Source organism: Amblyomma mixtum, chromosome 5 (assembly GCF_055824585.1).
Source record: "Amblyomma mixtum isolate Tamu chromosome 5, ASM5582458v1, whole genome shotgun sequence".
In the NCBI taxonomy this organism is placed as follows: domain Eukaryota; kingdom Metazoa; phylum Arthropoda; class Arachnida; order Ixodida; family Ixodidae; genus Amblyomma; species Amblyomma mixtum.
The window spans coordinates 189740771-189758009 of NC_143016.1; the positions used below are offsets into that span (position 1 = coordinate 189740771).

At 51.7% G+C, this 17239-nt stretch overlaps 1 protein-coding gene across 6 annotated transcripts in view; it reads right to left on the bottom strand.

Moving 5' to 3' along the window:
* Positions 1-17239, bottom strand: part of LOC149345200 (monocarboxylate transporter 12-B-like) — a 103968-nt gene that overhangs the window by 10056 nt on the left and 76673 nt on the right. For 3 of the 6 annotated variants that reach the window (XM_089546504.1, XM_089546507.1, XM_089546505.1), the window contains 4 exons: positions 8177-8657; positions 2923-3066; positions 1912-2209; positions 43-387 (listed from right to left, as the gene is read on the bottom strand). In XM_089546504.1, the coding sequence (XP_089402630.1) occupies positions 43-387; positions 1912-2209; positions 2923-3066; positions 8177-8444 (1055 nt within the window). In that variant the 5' untranslated portion in view covers positions 8445-8657. Of the gene's footprint in view, positions 1-42; positions 388-1911; positions 2210-2922; positions 3067-8176; positions 8658-9208; positions 9272-16262; positions 16541-17239 lie in introns of those variants that run through there. The other 3 variants (XM_089546509.1, XM_089546503.1, XM_089546506.1) reach the window with 3 other exon arrangements.

Here is a 17239-nt window from a genome sequence, read left to right on the forward strand (position 1 = left end):
GTGGAGAGTACACCCTGCCCCGGACGGAGGAGGGACACCCACCTCTGGATGCGGCTGCGCTCGTCCGACAGGGGCACCGTGACGGACTTGATGGTCCTTAGCGAGGTGACGCTCAGCTCCCGCGACAGGACGGAGGAGGAGCCCCGGTACTCGGGCGGCAGGTTCATCATGCTGCCGCTGTAGAAGATGTCCTTGCGCACCAGCAGGCTGCGGGCATGGGGGCTCGGAGGGGTGGAGCCGGCGATGTGCAGGCACGACATGGCCTCCTCCTCCTCGGTGGGCAGCAGCGCCGACCAGCGGGCGCTGCGCCGGGGCTCCGACCGCTCGATGGTGCCCGTCGACAGGGAGAGCTCGCGGGACGCCGAGCACGAGCTCAGTCGGCCGGGCCTGCAGAGTTGGAAGAAGAACGGCGTTTCTTTACAAAACCATCAGTCGAGCAGTGGGAGGAGCTTCTGTCCAGCTCCGACCCGCAAGATCAACTTGCGCTGGTTGAGCGGGACGAGGAGGCAGCAAGAACCAATGGGATCCTGTACCCAGGAACACCGCCTGCTGCTTAAGACCCCAACCCCTAAACCTCGTCCCATTTTGCGGAATAAAGTTTTATACTACTACTACTATACCGACAGCCATTTCATTTCGGCCATAGCTGCCCGCATACACAGCAGAGTTTACTGTACGAAACTTGACCCCTCATTGATAGACAGTCGAGCGAGCTGACTTCCAGCAATAAGGATGGCCATCCCTGCTTAAAAAAGCTGTATGCTGGTATAACCACATAAAAGCTTTGTCGTAAGACATCACTCATATATCCAAGGGCGTCCACAGAACTTTTTCCGGGGGGTAGGGGTGGGGGGCACCCGGTGTCCGGGGGGGGGGGGGGGGAGGCGATAGGTTTGTAGTTGTTTTCTATCAGGGCATAAATAATATCCGTAATTCCAGGGGGGGGGGGCAACCGCACCCCCTCACCCCCTGCCCCCCCCCCCCCCCCCCCCCTTCCGGACGCCCATGCATATATCATGCAAATCTCATGCAACATTAAACATTGCAGTATAATTTGTAGGATATTTTATGATAACTTAGACACTTGTATGGCAAAACCTGTACGAGGATACTCCATCACAGGGTTTTTTCCAGTTGGGATAAAGCGAAACCAGATAGGACACGAAAGAAGAGGGAGGACGCCGCGACTACCGGTAATGGCGCTGCTGTCTATTGTTCTCCTTCGCCATTCGTGCCTCGTGTGGTTGCGTTTTAAGAGCCTCATTATGACAACCCACATGGTGCTCTCAGTAATCGTTTGTTGCTCCGTACGCTCGCATGGACGCTGAGTAACACTGCAATGCAGCAGCGAACCTACAATGTTTGAATAAGGAAGGGAACAAGATTAATTAGTGAAGCTAATTCCCAAGTTTGAAAGGGCCAACATCCCGTGTCGCTCACACAGGCTACTGATATCTAAATGATGTGATAAAATCCAGGTGTTCAGTCTCCATAGATGGACATATATCTCTTAAACATCGGTCCTTTTTAAGGGAAGATATGCTCACAGCCTGAACATGAAATGTCTGACTGTTACTGATTAAAGCCACCTTGCCTTTCTTTCACATGGATGTGTTTTTTTAGACCATTTCTTTAGATTTATGACAACCCAATTACCTACAAGACAGCAATAATTAAACTCACATCGCGCATATCACACAGATTGATGCACGACGAACTGGATGGAGAGGAAGCCTGTAGAACGCGGGTAAGTATGCACTGGAATGCGCTCGTTCGTTTACAAGGATGCTGCTTTCCAGAAGTGTTTGGCGGCAAGTGATCTGATTCACCCCCGTCTGGTGGCAGCACGTCACGTTACGGCAAAGACAAGACATGCGATGGCGCAACCTTCGTGGCACTGTGTACACTCACGTGGCGTGGTACGCATTTCCGTTGATCTCCCTGGGCGGCGCCCTCTCGTGGCGTACGACGGCGGGCAGCGGCCGCAGCAGGGCGCCGAACACGCAGCAGTTGAGCACCATGCCGGCGGTGCAGAGCAGCGCCCCCTGCCAGCCGTACACGTGCACCAGCCACTCGATGAAGGGCGCCAGGGCGAAGGTGCCGAAGCCCGAGCCGCAAACCGCGATGCCCGTGGCGAAGGCGCGCCGCTTCTCGAAGTACATGGTCACCGACACGATGGCAGGAAGGTACATGAGCCCGAAGCCCGCGCCTGCGATCGTTACCCCATAGTCAGCACTCCATCCTCGATCGCTGCCGCGGAGATGCTCCGCAAATGCCAACAGGAGCCATTTCTTAGAGCGTAAGACTCAGTTTTGCGCAGCCTTCACTGGCGTCGTCCGCACAGTCCTCCAGGCCCGGAAGGTACCTCCGCCGGGCGCAGCGGTAAAAATGCGTCCCCCACTTACGAGACCAGCACCCCACGCATACTCTTCTCCTGAGCTGCAACCGGTTGCTGTTTGGCAATGTGTTCTTGCTGTGCTGCTTGTTTCACAATGCCACTGTATACCCTGTGCCCTGTCATGCTGGAGGCTCCACTTGTTGCCGCACGGGAAGGCATGGCTGAATAATTTAGTTTATGCCAGTAGGACACTCTTATTCTGGACACTACAGAGGCCTGGTACAATGTTCTTGAGCCTCTATACAGTCCTCGGTGCTCCTTTCATGAAAGCTGGTTTGGCGCAAGCACTTGGCCAGAGACACAAGAAAAGGGTTGGGAATCGTGATTCCTGAGCTAGTTAGTGGCGCCAGTTACTTCAGGAGAGGTGCGGTTGGCGATTCTTTACCGGTTTGCATTATAGCGCACCGAAGCCGAGATTTACAAAACAAAGGGAAGACCGACGCAGCGCCGTTTGTCTCCCCTTTATTCTGTAAGCCTGTGCCTTTGTGCGTTGTGCGAAAACTTGAGTCCGCACGTGTACGCACCCGTGAACAGCCCGATGGTGAAGAAGAGGTAGGTGACGTTGGGCGCCACCACGCTCACCGCGAGCCCCGCGGTGGCCATGAGCGAGCCGGCGATGGTCACCGCCCGGCAGCCGTACTTGGTCGTCAGGCCGCTCGCCACGGGACCTGCGAAGGGAACTGCTTTGGCACCGCGGCGCTTTGCTCGCAGCGACCAGTGGCCGAACCCCTACGAACAAACCAGCAGTAAGGGCTGCGTTCCAGGGATTCTGTCACAATCATGAATTGCTCTCTCTTGAGCCCAAGGTATTCGCCAAGCGCGTGCTTTGCGACATGGCCGGCTGAGATGGCGGCCTCACGAGCGTCTCAGTTACATCCATGCTTTTTAAGTGCGATAATGAAATAAACCGTGTTCGCACTACCGCGCTCAGACTCTAACTGGAACGGCCTTCCACACAAAATCGCCGCAATCACCTGCACATCGACATTTTTGAACTGTACGGCATCCATGTTCAAAACTGAACATACGTGTACTTAAGGTATTTTGTTCACGTGCTTAATTTGTTTTATTTATGTCATCCACCCCTGTTGGGGGCCTTTAGGGTAATAAAGTGAAGAACACACCAATAAGTTTACCGCAAATTGTTCTGAGGGGTTACACGCTAGTCGCATGCTTCACTCTTCGAACCACCTGCCGCACTCCTATTGAGGCGACCATTGTACCAAGCTATCGTAGCGAAAGCCACCGCTCGCGCCTTGTAGGCATTACGAAATGTAAACCGGTGAAAGCGTTTGTCGCTTTCGCGTGTGTCTGACTTCCGACGCGTGTCCTTCCGTGCTCAGAGCCGGGATGGCGATTGCTAGGGGTGGTCCGTTTCTTTCCGTCGTCGAACGTGTATTACGCGACAGCGTACAGCTCCTTCCGTCGCAAAGGCGTCGGCGAAGTAGCAGTCGGCGTCGCCGACTGCTACTTCGTGGTTGTAGTAATTGTGGTTGTAGTAATTGATGATTGATTAGTGTGTGATAGGCGATGATGAGTTAATGAAAGAGTTGTAATTAATGAACTTATTAAAGAAATGAAAAATTCGAAAAAGGGGGTTCAAAGGTGTAAAAGTGCTCAGAATGAAAAGCCAATGCTTGATGATGGTAATTAAGAAAATTTACAGCGTGTATATCAACTCAGTAATTGAAACAATTAAAAAATGAAAGATCAAAATTCATTTACACAAGTACCTGCAACACGCTGTCGCACTCCACTCTTAAAGGCGAAGCTTAAGCGTCACCGGGTTCTTTTTTTTTCAATGTCTTTCCATCGTCGTCTTTTGCAATACACACAGTGTCATGTGACAAGTGGTGCGGTGTTTCTCTGCTTCCCACCGATGCGGCGTTTTAATTTAACTTCTGTCTTCGGGATTTGATCAGTTTTCATTTGTCTGTTTTAATCATCACGATGCAGTGCCTATCGCCTCCAGTTGTGTGTCCACGCGAGTCCTCTTCCTGCACTGCCTGCCAGCACTCGCCATCTGCCATGCCATGCGACGCGACAACACTCACTCCTCAAGGAACAACGCGCACGTGGCGCTTAACCTCCTTCAGTGGTCACGTGCATGAGCTCAACTTTTCCACATCTCGTAGGATGGTTGATGGGCCTTTGCGCTACAGTGCAGCACACTGGGCACGCCAGGCAGGGGGCCCCAGACAATTTCCGACGGACTTGGATTTTTCAGCCTGCACCACGCGCGTTTTCATTTCACCTTGGTAGAAACGCGGCCGTCATGTGTGAAACGTAGTGTGAACCCAAAAATTCAGAAGCGGAGCACCGATGACATCATGGCGGATCAGCTCGCAGGAATCATGAGCTTGATTGGCTCCCGCACTGTCATATTCAAGTCGGTCTCAATCTTTTAGCAGTGCTCCTAGGCTGCTGTTACTTTGTTTGCGGTCGTGGAGTAGTGAATGCCCTCGAATTGCTGTTTTGACCAGCCTTGACTTTGTGCAGTTCTCGGTTACACTGCTACTGTTCTGCCTGCCCTTTTCTTTGCCATGGGTAGTTCCGTCTTATCTTCACCGCCCTGGAGGAATGCACAAGCGAACACGTCAACACAGGGCCAACGAGTCTTCACAAGCAGCTAATGGCTGCCGCTCTCTTTGCCTGCTCCAAGCCAAAACCCTGTGAACTCACACAAACAGTTGCGATTGCATCAGAGATTCATATGGCGAGGAGGCATGCAGCAAACCTGGCAAAGGGCCACCGCGCAAGAGCTGTAGGAAGTCAGGAATAGGCAGCCGCTGAGGAGCGCGCTGCTGAGGAGTCGCGGGGCGAGCATGCAGCTGCGCATGCGCCATAAGCCTCGAAGAAGACGGAGGCTACTTAACCCTCGTCACCTCAACACCAGACACGGCGCACGACAAGAAGGGACAGCATGCAGTCTTGTTCGTTGTCTTTGTTCTATCTGTCCAGTTTAGCCATGCGCCGTGTTTCATGATTACCGCCAGCCCTCCGTTCTACGCAACTGAACTGCTCACGCCAGGCATCACTAGTTACATTCCTTCTGACATCCACAGCCACCATCACTAGAGCCACTGCTTTGGACACCACTGCTGTCGGAGAGCTGTCAGTGTTGTCAAGCACTGACTACGTCTCGACTCGACTATACGTGCCTGCAGTGATCCTTCAGCACGTGACCTCCGGGGAAGAGCGCGCACTGGGCTTTCGTCATCGTTCGGAGTTTCAAAACGGCCGAGGTACGCCACCAGCTCTGCACTGAGAACACGCAACGATGGACTCCATGGAATGAGCGCACAGTACAAACACACACGCCGCCGCAGAATGTTGCTACCGGGAGCCGATCGGGGCTTCGAACCCGCTTCACTTCAGGGGCATTCTGTTGTCCAAGCCGCCTTGGAAGGTCGCAACAACAGAACGAGGCAGTTCTCCGGGACTCACGCGTGCGCCCTGTGTTTGTAAGCAACGTTCACCCGACCATTTCTCTTCTGTCGAGGGCACGTGCCGCGGTGTTCGCACTCCACTGCGGGCTGCAGCGCACAGTTTGTTTCGCTGGGCCCGCCGCCAAAGGAGGCCGTCGTTCGGAAAGCCTGCTTTCTCGGGACGCCATGGCGGTGGCCGGAAAACATTTCAGTGTTTCGAGGGCAGCAACACTGCGCGCCCGAGCGATGCAGTTTCTTCACATTCATGGCCTAAGACACATGCGTAGCAGCTCCGCCTGAGCGCCTTGGCTGCCCCAACATGGCGAAGAGGCGTCGATGTTGGGAAGGAAAGCACACGCTATTCCAAGGGAGCATGCACAACCCCGTATGTCACAGTGACGGAAGCAACTTTACTTGCTTCTTTCCCTGATCCCTTCCTTCCCTTTTTCTAGATCCCGTGCAATGAACTCCTTCCCGCAATGAACTGGTTTTGAAGTCGCATTCGCGTATGAGCCCTTCAGAATTTGAGTGCGTCTCGACTGCGCCGTTCCATTCTTCCACATTCGAAAACATTACTTCTTCCTCATTTATAATTAATCTGCTGTTCTGTTTCTTTCTGCTTATGAAACTGTGCACATGTGTACACTAGTCTTTGCCGTGTGCTCGCGTCATGCTTACTGCTTGCAACTGTGGGCGCAATAAGGCCTTCAAGCTGCGTATCGGTGTTTTTTCTATTGCGTACTCTCTCGAGGATGAATGCTGCGAGAGAAATAAAATGCCTTCACTTCATTAGAAATATTCCCTGTGGAATCCTAACAGTGCTTGAACCAGAGACGAATTAATGAAATATCGGGTCCACTTTCGCGCAAGAACAAAAGGACGAAAGCCTGGTAAAATTTACAGAACATTTCCTTAAAATTTGAGTTGCTGCCATGACAAACAGAAGAAACCCGAAAGGGGTTTCTCTCTCAATGGCGGGTGCGGACTTGCATGCTTTCATTCGGACGGCGCTGGTGAACACTCTCAAGGTTCGGTTACACTACACACCGATACAGCCGAAAGCAGATGGTTGGACAGCCGTCGCCGCAGCTCAGTTGGTAGAGAACAGGACGCGAAATTCAGAGGTCGTGGGTTCGGATCCCACCGGCGGCATGCGGTTGCTTTTTCTTCTCCTTTTATTAATCTCCCGTTCATAAAACTACAAATTATATAAAAAAAGATATCCCCATATGCTCCTTGCTTTCAGTGACTGTTGGATTCCGTTATGTATGCTCTACCATATTGATTCAGGTATGCAGAAGTTTTTCGACTCCCACAGTTCCCAGGTATCTGCTGGACAGACTACGGCCAATTTTCAATGATTTTGTTTAACTGTGTAAAGTTAAAATTTCGACTGGAGTGCACACTTTTCATATTGAATTCTATGCGTTGAGCTACGCACTGCGGACAAAAATACTGCGCCCGCTAAAGCGTTTGTGAATCTTAATGAGCATCCGACACAAGTCCTTTAATTGTGAGGCAACAGTGGAGTATTGTAAAGTGCAGTCATGAACGTACTAATGGAAATGGTCTCATCTTCCGATGTGCAGCAAAATCTTGCTTTAAAGTTTTTCCTGCGCCCGCACCAAGACTGCCATAGAATACTAATGGTGTTCGTTTTTGACCGTTTACTGTCAGCGCATATGAGTTTTGTAATTTCTTGTTTTTCAGTTCTTTGTGCTTGTTGTGATCTTCATGATGGTCTTCGTTGTGTACATATGTGCCTTTCCAGCTTCTACGTTTCATTGCACCTCAGGAGTAATTGTTGCATTGCGTCTAGCTTATGTGTGACTTTGTGCGGGCTCCCTTTCTTTGCCTTCATATTATTGTGGAATGACGTAAACCCCTCGCCTTCCTTCTCTACTCCCACTGTCTCAAGCAGTCAGGACCTTCAGTGAAGCCGCCACCACAGCTTTAAGTCCCGACTCCTTTTTAGTAAGAAAGGAAATAAAACTTGAACTTGAAAACTACGGGTCTTCCAAGGAGGCATCCGCGGATACACTTATTGTTATGGCACAGTTTTATGATATGCGAAAGAATAACGTTCATAAACATCTTCCCGTTGAAAAAATGCGCTTGTCCACAATTTCAGGTTATGGTTCTTGCAATAGGGCAAGGTGACTTTTATTAACAATTTCAGCACACTGCTGTTCATGCATGGGACAAATGCGAGCCCAGGCCACAGTTACGTAGGTGGTCCTCACTTTTTAACTCATCTGCAAGAGCCATGTAGCCAAAGAGCGTTTCCCCACGGCTGAATTGAAAACTCCTGCAACGATGGCATACGCGGAGTTGCCTTCATGCCACTCACCGATGCAGAAGGTGGTGCCGACCATGATGGAGGCGATCCAGGCCGTCTTGCCCTTGGACTCCTGGAAGTGCTTGAGGAACTCGAGGTAGAAGATGCCGAACGTGTAGGTGACGCCGTCGGCGATCACGTGGATCATGAAGGACGAGAAGACCACCACCCAGCCCCATCCGCCGTCGGGCGGCGCGGCGAGCGCGGCCGACGTCAGCTGGTGGCCAGACTTGAGCACGCCGTTGGGCCCCGCCTCCGCCGTGCTCCGCTGCTCGCCCATGTCTGGTGGTGGCGGCAGCAGGACTCTACCCTCCGAGTACTGCGACTCCTCGCCGTTGGACCGATCGTGCAGTTCTCGTGGCTCTCGGTGGCGGGTGCAAAGTGCCGACCACTGAGGAAGCTGGGCCACTCGGCTTCCAGTGGTACTGCGGCGGCAAAATGGCTTTCCCCCGCTTAGTTCAGGCTTTGTCTTCTGCACCCGTTCAGTCGCTGCCTGGAAAAACAGGGAGAGAAAAAGGAACTGTCGTGAAATGGCAGCGTCGCGAAGCAGCTGAAGCAGCAGCAGGCTATATATGATGCGCTTTGCAGGTTACAAGATTACTAGAAACGGCTTCCTGCGCGTCTCCCATTGAAATCTCGCCTTCCCTTCAGAGGCGAGCTTTGCCGGACGAATGACTTTTTTGAATGAAGAAAATGGCGACGATGGAGGGTTAATTTATGCAGAAATAATGAACCTCTTTGCCAACAAAGTGCGCACTGTCTAGCCATGCAGTGACGACACGAATGATATGGCCGCGACAGCGACGGTTCATTGTACGAGGGCATCGACGTTACATGATTTGACCTGTACTTAGAATTTTCGTCTCAGTTTTACGTACTGGGTATTTTCTTGCATCAGCGTCTCACGGCCCATGGTCGCAAACACGCATTAAGCACAAACTGCAGAGACAGGCGGGACGCTTGACATGGTGGCATAAAATAAGAAGTAGAGCAACGTAGTGCACCCGTATTGGATAAAAAGATTCCTGCGCGTGCAGCACTCACCGAGGCATCGCCGCGGCGCCCATTCCTTCCGAGATTAGAGTTAGCGACCGTTAGAGAGTTAGAGTTAGCGAGGAGGAAACAGGGGAGGAAACACGGAGGGAGGGAAGGAAACACGGGTGCCACATCCGCTGTTGATCATTAGCGAATTCGCATATTGGTTGTGCATTTTTAGTTTTGTATGTGATATGCCATATCATAAAAAAGCGACACAGCGGCTGCAGTCAGGGTTAGTAGTGTGTGCATTCGTATATATTTTGCTGTATTGAGATATGGCTTTTTTAGGGAATGTAAGGAGTAGCTTTGCAAGTTGTTTGCGCACCTTCGCTGCAGCGATATCCAATATTGTCGAGCAAGAATTTTGAATATTGAAAAATTGTGAGCAGCTTTTATGAAAATATTCAAGGTAATGATTAATTCCTTCGATGTGAAGCAAAATCTTAAATTATAGTGTTTTCATCTGCGAAATCGAGCAGTTAAGACTGCCATAGAAAACTTACGGGGAACGCTTTTGACGATGGCAAAAGCGTTAATAGAAAAAGAATTTCAGCCTGTCGATGAGAGATCTGAATATATATTGATTGCTATAGTGAAATCTTACAATGTATAAAAAAATTGCATTCATAAACGCTGTCTCGTTCTAAATGGTTTTGTCCAGGATTCCTGGGTATGGGCATGCAAATGCTAGCGGTATATCAGTTCATGCCTACTGGTACAAATTTTCTTGCGAAAGTCATCGTTCGTCTAAAGATAAGTCGCATACTGCTCACGTTTTCTTCAATTTCGGTGGACGACAATAAAGGGGAATAGTAATCAGCTTCGTCTATTGCTCCGCGGCACGGCCAGACAATACGTCGTATACGTAACAGTTACTTCATGTCGGTGAGGAGGTTCGCGCCAGTCGCCAGTCTTGCATGCATAATCACATGAACTGAGCTGAAGAAGTGGAGGCGGATAATCGAAAACGCGTGCGTGCAAACAGAATTTTACCAAACAAAAGGGACTGGGAATACGACCGGCTCTGAGTTTCCCATAAAAACACGTTCGCTGTCTTCAGTCACCAACCTTTTCAATATTACCATTCGGTTGATTAGGAGATCGACGGCGGCAATTTATCCAACAATTTTGTGCCTGACTGTTGTATAAAACATGCGTGAAAAAAAAAAGACTTTCGTGTACTGCTCATAGATGGGCTGAAAAAAAAAGCGTAAGCCTAATTTGGAACTCCCGGAATATTCTATAAAAATGTGCAAGGATTAAAAATTGTTCATGCAGCAGCAATTCCATGAGAAAAGGCAGGACCATGCCGGTAAGCAGGAATACTAAAGGAAGACGGCGGTAAGCCTTTTCCCATGGAATTGCTGCTGCATGAACAATTTTTAATCCTTGCACATTTTTATAGAATATTCCGGGAGTTCCAAATTAGGCTTACGCTTTTTTTTTCAGCCCATCTATGAGCAGTACACGAAAGTCTTTTTTTTTTCACGCATGTTTTATACAACAGTCAGGCACAAAATTGGTGGATAAATTGCCGCCGTCGATCTCAGGTCTGCCTGAACGAAGCCTACGGTGAGCCGCTTGTGCCGGGTGGACACGATTAGCTGGGCTGCATCTGAGCAATCGTGTGCATCGAGATGATCGCTGCATACATCGCGGAAAATCAACAGGGGACAAAAGAGGTCCGACGAACCAACCAGCCGAACGCCTAGTCAACGAAACAAAATCAGCAGCCACGACACAAACCTTGAAGCTTCCGAATGAAATTTGACGGCAAGGACGCGACATGAAGGCATTTTCTGAGCAAAATTATTCGCATAATTTGGACGTTCGTGGAAGTGGATACCTCATATCTACCAGCTGAAGTGGCAAGAACAATTAATGGTTTCGTTCGCATCACAGTGCTATGATGGGGTATATAAATGTTCCTTCAGTAAAGGTACCATTACTTAAGAAGAGATGCATAGCCACCGCTGTGGCTCAATGGTTATGATGCCCGGCTGTTGACCTGAAACACGCGGGTTCGATTCCGCCTGCGGCGGTCACATTTCGATGGAGGCGAAGTGGTAGAGGCCCGTATGCTGTGTGATGTCAGTGGATCTTAAAGAATCCCACGAAAGCTAAGTTATCTGGAGCCCTCCACAACGGCGTCTTTCATAGAAGCTTTGGGACGTTAATCCCCATAAAACCATGCAACCAATCCAGCAGCCATGCAATGGGATTTTGCAAAGCGCCAGAGCGAAGGTATTCCGGCTTCTCCCATGGCTCGTCTCAAGTCCATGGGCTGAGGCGCTCGGTCAAGGGTCGGAGATGCACGAAGCGCTGCTATTCTCGTTAGTTCAGCACGCGCTTCCAGAAGAAATATTTCCCAAGTTAGAAAGAATGCTTTCGAAAGAGCAGGCTTCGGAAACGCCAACGCAGAACACTGAAGGGCAACAACTGAGCCGCGGACCGACATTGCACCGGGGCACTCAACAGAAACAGCTGCCACCCCAAACGGTATACTCTGTCATCGTTCTCACAACAAAGCCGCTATAGCTTGGGTCCAGAACAAGTTACGGACGAGATGCAGCAGGAATCTAGGCAAAAGAAATCTTAGCATCTTAGCGCATGAAACTGGGGTTTTACCCAAACTTGGAGTAAAAATAGTCACGGCACTCAAGAGCCAGACAATTTACTGCAGCAATCAGCGAAAACGGGCTGCTTTTCCTTCGCGACATTGGATTGGAGCAAACTTTATTTGTGCCTGCAGTTGGGCGCTCGCGCGCCCCGACGAGGGCCTATGTCGTCTACGAGGCTGCCGTTACTCGGCGCGGGTCTCCGCTCGCCGTTGCCGGCTCGCTGGGTCCCTGCCTTTCGAGCGCCCCGAGGACCTGCTGGACGGCCCATAGCTGTTGGTCATGGTCGTTGCTCTTCGCGGCTGCCTCCAGCCGCGGCGGGATTGTTCCTGATCTTGCTTCCTTTGGATTTCTGATGCAGTCCCACAAGATGTGCATGTGATCTGCCGGCTCCCTCCGGCAGACTCGACACGTATCGGTCGGGTAGGTCTCGGGGTACATGCGATGCATCAGTCCCGGGCTCGGTAGCGATCCGGTCTGGAGCTGTCTCAGTAGTACCGCCTCCCCTCGACTCAGCCTCGGGTGCGGGGGTGGGAGAGTCCTGCGAGCCAGGCGGTAGGCCTTCGTGATTTCGCTGTAGTCGGTCATGCGGTCCTTGGCTTCGAACCACGTCGGACGGTGTGTTGCCGGGGCGCGGTTGGTTAGCGCTCGCGCCGCTGCGTGTGCCGTCTCATTGTGGTTCGCACTGCGTTCCGACGCGTCGCCCGCGTGCGCCGGAAACCACTTGATTCTTACTCTTCTGTCTTGCAGTTTAGCCGCTCGTAGTACGCGGTCGGTCTCCTTGTAGACTTGGCCTTTGGCGAAGTTTCGCACCGCCTGTCTCGAGTCACTCAGCACCGTGTAGCAGTCTGCAACAATATTGTGACGGAGAAGACGAAGCTGGCAGTGGCGCTCGCGCTAGGCGCGGCCATTAAATCATCTCTTGTTCATCGTTCATCGCGCCTCATTCTTCGGCTGGCCGCCACGTAACATTTGGTGGAGGTGCCGGTCCTAGTCCTGAAGCTTCGGCGTCCTGTGTCAGCCGTGATCGTCGGCCTGCGCCGCATGGCTTGCCTCAAGCCTTTCAGACCCGACCTCGGCATTGCTTGCCCCCCGCCCCATCCCCCGCCCTGGCCACCCGACACGACGAACTGAAAGCGACGCTCTGACCGACCCGGCCTACCGACCCCACCGACCCGAGACGCCGCTCGCATCTGAAGACACCGTCCCCCTGCCCATGCCGTTCGGCGAGTCCGAGGGCCTTGGCAGTCGGCTCCTGGTGATCAGCCGTTCGGAAGCTACGTGGACCAGGACTCATTCGCTCATTTCTTCCATCGTGGTGGCCAGCACTACCCCACCTTGCCATCTTTCTTGTGCCGTCACCTCAGGCCCATCACCATTTCGCGCGTCTCTCTGCCAACGATCGGGACGGTCACTTGGTGGCCGTGGATAGTGTGACGAAGAAGACCATGCTGGCGCGGGACGGAGCGCTCGCGCTAGGCCGGCGGCCATTAAATCATCTCTTGTCCATCGTTCATCGCACCTTATTCTTCGGCTGGCCACGACGTAACAATATTAATAAAACAGCCGCTTTCCGCGCCAGCACTTAAATAAAAAAAAAGGAAAATGCGAACAGAAGTGGGCAGTAGGATCGTTAGACAGGGTATCGGTAAGGAGGAAGGAAGAAACCTTTAAGAGCAATGCAAAAGGAAAGAGCAGCTGGTGAGCGTCAGGATCTGTTGAAGAATGGTGTGAAGATTGCGCTAGGAAAAGTGGCTACCCTGTGTACGCAGAGCCTTAGTACCCGTACGTACCACAGTCTTGGACGGACGCTAACATTATCTTAATCCATAAGAAAGGGACTGTCAAGGACTTCAAAATTACAGACCGATCAGCATACAATGCGTTGCCTACAAGATATTTACTAAGGTAATCGCTAACAGAATCAGGAATTAAACCAACCAACGAAATGATCAGGCAGGTTTCGTAAGTGATACTCGACAACAGACCATACTCGCACTATCATTCAGGTGATAGAGAAATGCGCAGAATATAATCAAACCCTATATATAGCCTTTATAGGTTACGAGAAAGCATTTGACTTAGTTGATACTTCAGCAGTCTTTTACTCACTGCGGAAAAAGGATGTAGAAGCGTTTAATGTAAAAACAGTAGTTTTGTGCTCAAGGAAGACCGCTCGCCTTTAACCCGAATCCCATGTATAAATAATGTTAGAGCGTTGTAACTCTTTCTGTTTGAGACGCTGCACATGAATGCATATTTTTATGACAGCGAAATACAACTGGCTTAAAAGCCTCAAACCTGAGGACCCTTCACCTATTCTTCGTTCCCCAGAAAATGAATATGATGAATTCGAACCACTACCGGAGTGTGTGGACATTAACATCGATGCTGTTACAGTGTGTGAAATACACTGAAGCTTCTTGTTCCTTTGAGTGTCCGAATTATAAACCTTTTATAATTTATTATAAAAGCTTTATTATAAACCTTTATTATAAACCTTTTTATAAGTAGGCTGTTGAAAATGGGAGGCGCTTTGTTGCTGTTGATAAAGCATTGTCTTAGCGTCCAAGAGTATTTATGATTCAGATGACTATGACGTTCGCCAATTATGAAGTAGCGACAGTTCGCTATACCTCTGCACTTTCCATCGTTGTAAATCATCCACCATCACACTAAAGTCACCAATTTTCTGCGCTTCCTTGAACATCTTTTGAATTTTGTATCCTCAGAAAAGTATCCTTTGCTTCTTAAAGGGTATGGAAACATCGACACGCCTGTCTGTTCCAACTGCAAAACTTAACTGTAAGCGACGCGCATGGCTTTGCGAATAGCGTCAGTGAGCCGACAAATACAGCACCATCTTGGCAAATTCTAAGCGAAACCTTTATCACTAACACAAATAAACCTGCGACAAGCGTCACCCTTGCGTGTGAGACTAGGAAGTATTTCCCTATTTTTCCATTTATTTGTTCCAAAAGGTCGAAAAAGACGGCTAGCTTACCTCCTCCAGTGAGTGTCCAAAAACCTAAGTAATGCTTTTTATATAAATGTAGTGTCGATATTCAGGGCCCTGAGTTCACTGCATCGATAATGGAGCATGCAAAGCAGCCAGAAACTTGTGCACGAGACGCAGAAAAGCAGTGGACACACGCCATCTTATTTGCTGCCCCTTTGTTTGTCACGTGTTCGTCTTTTTTAGCCCAGGAACTCGTTGGAATATTTTGCACCAAGCGTTGCACGCATCAGTGACCACTGACTTATGTCACCCCGACCGCCCGAAGTCTTTTACCTATACGCCCATGATAAACGCCGCAGCGTTCAAAATGCGGCCGCTGCCTTCTGCACGGTGATGCAGAACGTCGTAAAAGCTGGGACGCCGTGCTGGGCTGATGGCTAGCCGTAGATGCACCTCCGTGCTCGCCACGTTGCGCTAATCAATGCGCATAAGGCATGCATTCACGCAGTGTTGATACCCGCATGCGCACAAATGCAGCTATGGATTTACTTGCAAGCGCTAACATACTTTGTCTGCTGTCCTTTAGACCTTTAGACCAGCGAGCTTTAAGCATGACATCCCGCAAGATGAACTTGGTTGCAGTGACAGTAAAAAGGCGGCGCATATTGCAGGGAATGCCGCGGAACTTTAAGTGTGCCCCACCACAAGCGCACAGAACATGTCCCTAGCGCAGAGGAGAGCGCCAGTCATCTGAGCAGCGGGCCACATTCGCAAAGCACGCGCGCGCGAGGTCGGAACGGCAGCGGAGAACATGACGAAACACGTGCGGCGAGAAAGAAGCGCGCTGTGGGGGCCATTTGCCCGCTGGCGAACACAACTCACTCGCTTCCAACAGGCGCCCTCCTGGTACAGGAACAGGCGAATCCGAAGCGTAATTGAGTCTCACGAAGATGACAACGGTCGGTTTACCACAAAATTTGATGCCCTTTTCCTTACGCGTTTGCGAATGAATAACAAAAGTCATCTTTCAGCGACGGACACGAATGGACAGCGCCCGCTGAAGCGTTTCGAAATTGTCAAGCTCGCCGACAACGCCGCGTCCAGTTGTGCACACGTGATTTCACCCTACAGCTCAGACATTCAAAAAAAGTTCCGGGGTACGCACACGCTCTACACACGCCGGGCTCGCGTGTATGGCTCAATCATGTTCCTGCAACTACGAACGGAGTTGGACTAGTTAACCACTGGAGGACAGGGAATAAGACAACGCGCACGGATACACCTTTTCTTCTGCGCGACCGGGGGGTCCATGTGACCCCCCGGGGAGCAATGACTGAGCCGCTTGACAAAGGAGCAAGCGCGCCACCCCACTATGCAGCGACAGGCTGGGAACAAGGCGGCAGTGGTACGTCCACTCTGGCAGTCATACATCCGCGCTGTCCCCAAAGGCACATCGGAAGAGCGAAGGGATTGACTGGCCTACCTTGACAAGGGGCGGCCGGAGCTCCGCTCAAACGCCGGCGCGCTAGTGTCCCGTGGTGCAGGCGACCACGCGCTCGGAGTGCACTGGCTCGCGCGACATCAGCCGTGGCGCGAGTGTGGCGGTGCCTCGGCTGCACTGCTTCGCCGGCGGTGCGCGGTGGGTGCTGCATCACCGCCCTCCACTTAGTTGCCACAGCGGCGGGTCAAAAGCAACCAGCAAAAGAGAGACGCGCCTGACGCAAGACTCAGCTGTGCATCCCTCCGGGTAAACAGCTGTTTGGAGCGCGGCCAGCCTCTTCCGCGCTCTCCTCGTCTGGGAGCGCATTCCTCCTCGCTCTCCGCCCTCGGCGGCCAAGTGTCTTCGCGGAACGTGCGGGCCGCTCTTGCAAACGTTGCCGGTGGCAACAGGCGCCCTTCACGCAAACGAGTCGTCTCGTGACCGCAAGGAGGCAGGGCTGTAGCGCAGACTCTTCCGAAAGCGCCGCCGGAGCACAGTCAGCTGGCAGCGATGGACTGCCGCTCAGCGACGCCGGAAGGGATCGCTTGCCGAACGAGGACTCGCGTGAACACCGCGACAGCTGCAGGACGTACCACCGATACCTCTGCTACGGAGCGCGACACTGACGCGCACAGTGCGACGGTGTCATCGCGCTCGGTGCCGGCTGCTACGCGTACACGGGGTCGGCTGATTTGCCAGTTGGCGCCTCATGGGCCTTGACGGGGCTGCCGTTTTTCCACCGCCACTGTTGTCCAAGAGATGCTCGCCCATTCGACATTTCCCAAAGTACTTCACATGTCCGGGGAGATCATCAGAAGGCGGCGTGTTGCCGACATAACTAATATCCACCGCGGCGTTGTATACAGTGATGAGCGTCCCACAGCTTCCAAGCGACCCGCTGCGGTGGCTGAACGGCTTTGGCGGTCGGCTGCTGATCTCAAGGTAGAGGGTTCGATCCCGGCCGTGGCGGCCGTATTTCC